The sequence below is a fragment of the Camelus dromedarius genome, chromosome 21 (assembly GCF_036321535.1).
Source record: "Camelus dromedarius isolate mCamDro1 chromosome 21, mCamDro1.pat, whole genome shotgun sequence".
NCBI classification, from domain to species: Eukaryota; Metazoa; Chordata; class Mammalia; order Artiodactyla; family Camelidae; genus Camelus; species Camelus dromedarius.
Genome location: NC_087456.1, coordinates 28286103 through 28293021, shown reverse-complemented (window position 1 = coordinate 28293021; position 6919 = coordinate 28286103). Strand labels below are relative to the sequence as shown.

The window sequence follows — 6919 nt, the reverse complement described above, 5'->3', positions numbered from 1 at the left end:
GAAGTTAATATATTTTTTTTTTCTCCAAACCAAACTGCTTAGATGGTGAATTATGTTCTTTTGGCACCCATTTATTTGTAAAGCTTTTTCTTGAACCGTTAGTTTGTTTTCTAAGATAGTTAAAAAGCCTTGCAAACAGCAACTCGTGTATAATAATTCATTGCCCTGACTAATCAATCAATAGTACAGTACATTAGTATATAATCAAGCTCAGGTCTCCTAAGTATTATATCAGACAGAGGAGCAACTTTGTGTGCATTTAGCAGGAAGGCTCTCTTTTCATTTTTTAGCTCCTTACTGAAATAAAGGAAGAACAATCCTTAACTGAGGCTCATCTTTTAAACGAGCAATTTTTGTAGAAACAGATGATGGGATATCATATCATCTTGTCAAGTCAGAAGAGATTTATTTCATGAGATCTCATCTTCTCCAAAATAATCAATACATTTGTAACAGCATTAAGATCCATCTATGTATGAAATTGGCTTTTAAGAAAGGAAAAAAGTGAGTGGTGGAAATAAATTGGGTATTTTTTTCCCCTAAAAATTAAATCCATCGGTTGCTGATGCTAGAAAATATAACAAAGTAAGGAATAATTATACTTTTGTGATTGTAAGATTCAACCATGAAGACAAATTTGATTCTTAGCTTTCAAAATAAGGTACTTTCATAAAGCCATAGGAAAAATTTTCTGCAAATACTGAAACAAGAGCTACCGAGCTCTCTTTAAATACCTGTTTTTCTAACACAAATTTTGCCTAATATCACAATGGAACAGACTGTTGTGTTTGGGTGGCTTCACTCTGTTAATTTCAGTAGATTTCCACATCTCCTCTACATTATAACGGTACAAAGAAAATGCTTGTGAACAGCACAAAAGTAGAAAGATAGTGGCTTTACTTGCCTGGCAGGATTTGGAGATCTTCTCGAGGTAAAAGAGTGATCTAACAACCAAAATAATCAGGAATAAAGGATCTGGAAACTGAGAAAATGGTAGCAGCTACTATGCTGATAAGGTAGTAAAGTACAATGAAGTACGTGATGTGCTTTGCTTCATTTAATTCTCAGAACAGTGTTGAAAGAGTTCCTAATTATTCAGGTGAGGGGACTAAGGTTCAGAAAGATCAAATAACTTGCTTAATGTCAATAGCTGGTAGGAGACCAAGGATCTGAACCCGGGTCTGCTTAACTCCAAAGCCCGTGTTCTTTTGTTACAGTCAGTACACTTTATTTAAAGGAGCATGATTTACTAATTCACTTTTATGGGTATGTTCCATCCTATTGGTTAAATATTCAGGAGTTTTGTGAGTCAGTTATTCAACCCAGCCACTATTAAAATTAAATCATGTAAATCTACACAAAGTATATTAAAACAAAGGTAATAAATATTAAAACTTTGTAACTTCTTAATTTTTTCCCTACTTTTTATTGTTATCTAAGCTCTTCAGGCCACTAACATGTACTGTATCTGGATGGTGGAAATATTCTATAATGGGCATGATCTCTTCCCAACTCTGTGTTCAGTGCTGTCATGTTGGCAACTTTGAACTCAGCCAGGTGGGAGTATTTACACCGTGGATTGGCAAGAACTTTGAACCAGGATGTTTTTCTCTCAAGGAGGCCAGTTGTTAAACATTTACATCTTACCTCTGCTCATCCACAGAAGGTGTGGCTCAGGCAGAGAGGGCAGAATACATTGCTGATGCTTCTCCAGACCCTTTTCTGAGTGTATATGTGACCACGTTTATAGAAAATTGCAAATACTATTTTCAAAGCATATTCTGATTTGTATTCTCTGACCCACATCTACTCTCTGCTAGTTTGTATAATAAGTTAAAAGGAGCATAAGTGGTATTTAACCCTCATACGATAGCCAGTCATTGACTGTGTTTTTCCATGTCTGTGGATCCATCCTTTCTCCTTTGGTGCTACTGTAACCTTCAGCCACTTCTCCAGTGTCAAGGAAGAACCAGTGCAGGACGTCTTAAACCCGTTCACTTTGTTCTTCCAGCATAAGGAGGAAATATCTGGCAAAAACTATGCTTCATGACTAAAAAGAGAATTGGTCATAACCTGAAAACCTCACACAGCCTTCTGGCTACACATGCACAAAACGTGGAATAATTAGCACAATCGGCTTATAATTACACAGATATATATACAAATCTCCCTTGACTTATGATCAAGCTGCATCCCAAGAAACTCATCATAAATTTAAAATATCCTAAGTTGAAAATGCATTTACCACACCTCACCTAACTGAGCATCACGGCTTAGCCTCACCCACCAGGGCACAGTCCATAGTCCCACCTCAATTTTCTCTTCTGTGAATTTGGGTAATAATGGTACTTACTTCAGAGGTTTGTGGTAAGGGTTATTTGTAAAATGCTTGAACAGTGCCAGGAAAGAGCAAGTCCTCTCTAAATGTGACCCCCTGCTAATATCCTGCCATGTCGTTTCTCTGACACATTAAGGTCTTTGTATGAGACACCGGATTTTCACAAGTGTAAAACTCTTACTTCTAAAAATGTCAGCGCTGAATACTGAAGGTGAGATTATAATCTGATATAATGTTTCTGGAGAGCAAATTTGCATTAAGTAGCCAAAGCCTTAACACACTCAAAATGCTTGCTGTCGTCAGTTCCATTTGTTGAAACTCAGGAAGATAATCAGACATTCACAAAGATTTGTTCATGAAGACGTTTCTCATTGCATTTATAAAAGGAAAATAATAGGAACAACTGAAAAGCCCAACTAACTCACATGATGGAATATTATATAGCCATTAACCTGGGTGGTTAAAGAGTTTTTAATGCCATGGGAAATGCAAAAAAAATAATGTCAAGTATAAAAAGCAGATGGTGGAATTTTCATTGGAGTATGATCTCAGCCATGTAATAAAAACTCTGCAAAGGAAAGGGACTAAAGGAATGAATTATGCTAAAGTATTCATGGTGGTTGCCTCTGGGTGTGGTAGAATTATAAACAGGACAGGCTTCACGACCTGTGCAGCTGTACAAGGCCGCCCAGGTAGAAGACCCTTAGTTTGATGCTCTGCTGTCATTGTCTTGAAAATCTTAATGACTGTTGAGCAAGGGGCTCCATATTTTCATTTTCCAGTGGACCCCACAATTTACATAGCTGGTTCGGATTATAAGTACTTATTTTATTCTCAATCCTTTTTTCAGCTGCGATTTTTAAACAGTAGATACATAAACGTCATAAAATATGAAAAGAAGTTATTCTGTGGACACGTAAGGAGGCCCTAATTAATTCGCTGATTGCCCTTCTCTGCAGGCGGCGGCCCTTTTGCTCTTCCTGACAGTGCCTCACCCCAGTTCCTTCTGGAAATGCTAGCGATCACGCTGTGCCATTTGAGAGGAAACAGAGTGACAAACTTCTTTAAAAAGTCCTCTCACAGACATAGAAAACAAACTTATGGTTAGCAGAGGGGAAGGGGGTGGGAAGGGATAAGCTGGGAGTTCCAGATTTGCAGATACTGACTGGTATTTATAAAATAGATAAACAGGTTCATGCTGTATAGCACAGGGAACTGTATTCAAAATCTCGTAGTAGCTTACGGTAAAAAAGAATATGAAAGGCAATGTATGTATGTTCCTGTATGACTGAAACATTGTGCTGTACGCCAGAAACTGACACAACATTGTGAACTGACTGTACCTCAGTTTAAAAAAAAAAACTCCCCTCAAGTGCTTGTCTGTTTTCCTCTTACCCATGAATTAACTTTCTCTATGTTGGTTTTCATCCCATTGCTACATGAATGCTTTTCCAAAATTCACTCTTGATCTCCATATTTTTTGAGCCAATGGGCATTTTTTTTCCCAATGGTCACCCTCACTGATGTCTCAGTAGCAGTCAATGGAACAGAAAACACTGTCCCTTTAGTTAACTGTCTCCCCAGCCTTTCCAGACCGGCCTCCCCCACGCTGTCCTCTACCCCTTTGGCTTGTGTGGCCGCCACTTCTACTCACGTTCTTTCTGGGTCACGAAGCTGGTCCATTCAGAGGCCGTGCTGCCCGCCTCGTTGTGGGCCACCAGCCTCAGCTGGTAGCTGGTGTAGGGCTGGAGGCCCCCGACGCTGGCCCTCTGCCCGGGCCCCGTGTGCTTTGTCTCTGCTCGGCTGGGAGTGCAGGGGGTGGCCGAATCCGGGGGGCAGGCCGTGTGGAGCTGGAGCTCGTAGCTGGGATGAGAGTGGACCGATAAAGAGAAGACAGGTAGTGGGGTTAGTCTAAGGTTCTCTCTCTCTCTCTCTTTTTTTAGCATGACTTCTGTTTTATTTTATTTTATTATTTTATTTTTGAGGACTTGAGGGAGTAATTAAGTTCATTTATTTATTGACTTATTTATTTTTTAAGTGGAGGCACTGGGGATCGAACCCTGGACCTTGTGCAAGGTAAGCACCCACTCTCCCACTGAACTATATTCACCCCCCACCCCCCACCATCTAACTCTCTTTTAAACTTGGTGATATTCTGTGAGAAGACATCTTGTTTTCACAGAACTACCAGCTCTTTAAAATTTCCATCTGCGGGAGACTGCTCTCAGAAACACTTTATTTAAACGCCACTGGAACAGGCAGCGGACATAACCAGAGAAGTGATGAGCGACGCCAAGTGTGTACGTGTGTTGCCGTCCGCCCAGCGCTGAGGAATCCTTGCTGGTAGCGATCAGATCATTCTCTTTTTAGAGGAGAGATAAAATTGTTTTCCTCTGTCGAAAATAAAGGATATCGTTTTTCCCTTAAGATTACTTTGAATGAAATAACGTCTTAGTTCTTTCAAACAGGGGCTGATCATGACATTTTAAATTAGATCAAGGAAATTCTGACTTAGCAGCCACTGAAGTTCCTTATGTGGCAGCTGCGCCCTGTAGGATGAAACATGCCAGTGAGGGGCAGAGCCTTTCTGGGAATGGAAGCACATTGCATCGTCTTTCTTATTTAAAGATAGTTCACATTTCTATCATTAGTTGATTTTATGATTGAAATACTTTGCAGGGAACGTTACCACTCAGATCAATTTTTTTGGTCTGTTCTGCTATAGGTGGCTGTTCAGTACGGAAGACCCCCTGGGGGAGTGTGGGTATTTGCATGTCTCTCTGCATGTCTTATTGTGGTTTATTTGTCCTTCTGGCTTCCCCATGCTACCTTTGAATGACACCATTGGGGAACTGGGGGGGACTCCACTGGAAGGAGGCTGTTCTCGAGGCCAGCATCTGGATCTGGGGAGAGGACAGTCCTGCAGGCGGAGCCGGAGGCGTTCTCAGCTCAGCTGTTGGCCCTTTGCTGCAACAGTTGAAGCAGGTGCAGGCCTCCACCCCGATGGAGTACGTCGTGAAGGGCTGCAGGCCGTGAAGAGTCTGCTGGGCGGCCGTGCCTTCAGACAGCTGCAGGAGGAGAGAGGAGACGGGATGCAGCCGTGTCACAAACCACAGCAGCTGATTCACTTCTACCAAGGATCACACCTTCTGTGAATAGGGTCCCACCCTGGTCACTCTGGGAGCTGCACTGCGGCCTCTAGCACAACACTTCCCCTCAGGAGTGACCCAGCCAGCTGGAGAGGCATGGCTTCAACGTGCAAAAAAGGCAATGAAATAAAAGTTAGACAGAAGTTTGGAGTAACACGAGAGAAGTCACAAGGCACAACATTGTCCATTACCATAGAAAGACATTAGAAAATGGTGCAAAACTCACAAAATATTGACCAAATTCCGTGACCCTCAGAAGGATGCCCTTTTCGGAAAACAAAATCTACCTGTAAGTTACATTTCTAAGTCAACACTCACTGAGGTCCTTATTCTCCCATTGTTACTGGCATCTAATTTTGGGGTCAAAAATCCCCTCTAATCTTCCCAAATCTTAGAGTTGAGTATTTAAGAACTTGAAATATATGCTTTATATATTTATATATATTTGAGAGTTTGAAAGTTCATGTCTCCATCCAAGGTTATTGATTTGCATGAAATATAGTATTTTTCTTCAATTACCTTTGTTGTATTATAAACTTTTTGATTTGGAGCAAATTTTTTTTTAACTTATTGGGGTTTCATTAAGTGCTCTTGGAAACAGAAGAGCTCAGAAACTGGGAAACTAATTTTCACATTGACATAAGCGATGTATAATTAAGAAGAGTTACCTGCTGTTTAAAAAAATGCGTACAGTGCACTCCAAATATAAATTATTTTAGTTTATTAATATTACCATTTTATAAGTGTGGATAATCAAGGGTTGATTGTATTTACATCATCTATATTTATTGACTACAAAGCCTTGTAGAAAATATGCTAATATTTCTTTAACATTCAACACAAGACTTCCTTGCATGTGAGCTATCTTTTGAAATTATATTTCAATACCTGGCTCGCTGGCCTCAGAGGATTTCTCCACACTTGCCAAAACTGCTCCCTAAATTGGTCTAAATAATTTATAACGTAATACTGGGATCTGCGAAGTTTCTCTATGAGCTTTGTGGGAACAAAGTATCATAATCTATACTTTTTCATGAGAAACGTGAGAGTGACACAAGGTGTCCTGCAGAGAAAAGAGACTTCATCCCACTGGTTCGTCGTCTCTTCATTTAAATTACGCAGGAACTGGTCTGGCTGATTATGAGTGTCCTTCCACCCAGTGGCTTGTCCAAAATCGAAAGACGATATTCCCCCACAGTCCATTTTGCCTCCTCCATGTGCCCCAAGTGTGTTACCACACAGACAGTGAGCTGTTCTGCTGTCTCTTCCAAAGAGCTGGAACTTTCTCGAAGTCATCAAACACTGAGTTTTCAGTGTATTACTAGAGAGTTGCTCATGCCAAAATGGGGACTCCGAGGGTAGCCTTCCTGTGCTCTTTTCCTTTTTCATGTTAGCACTTACGCCACCACCGAAGACTATTTGTTGGCTCCTT

The 6919-nt window shown here is 40.6% G+C and overlaps 1 protein-coding gene across 1 annotated transcript in view; it reads right to left on the bottom strand.

Annotated features, from left to right (window-relative positions):
• Positions 1–3983: 3983 nt before the first annotated feature.
• The window catches only part of LOC105100345 (usherin), a 370866-nt gene continuing 367930 nt past the window's right edge, over positions 3984–6919 (bottom strand). The window contains exons 43-44 of the mRNA XM_064477011.1: positions 5168–5406; positions 3984–4201 (exon numbers count right to left, since the gene is read on the bottom strand). Coding sequence (XP_064333081.1) covers positions 3985–4201; positions 5168–5406 — 456 coding nt within the window. The 3' untranslated portion in view covers position 3984. The remainder of the gene's footprint in view (positions 4202–5167; positions 5407–6919) is intronic.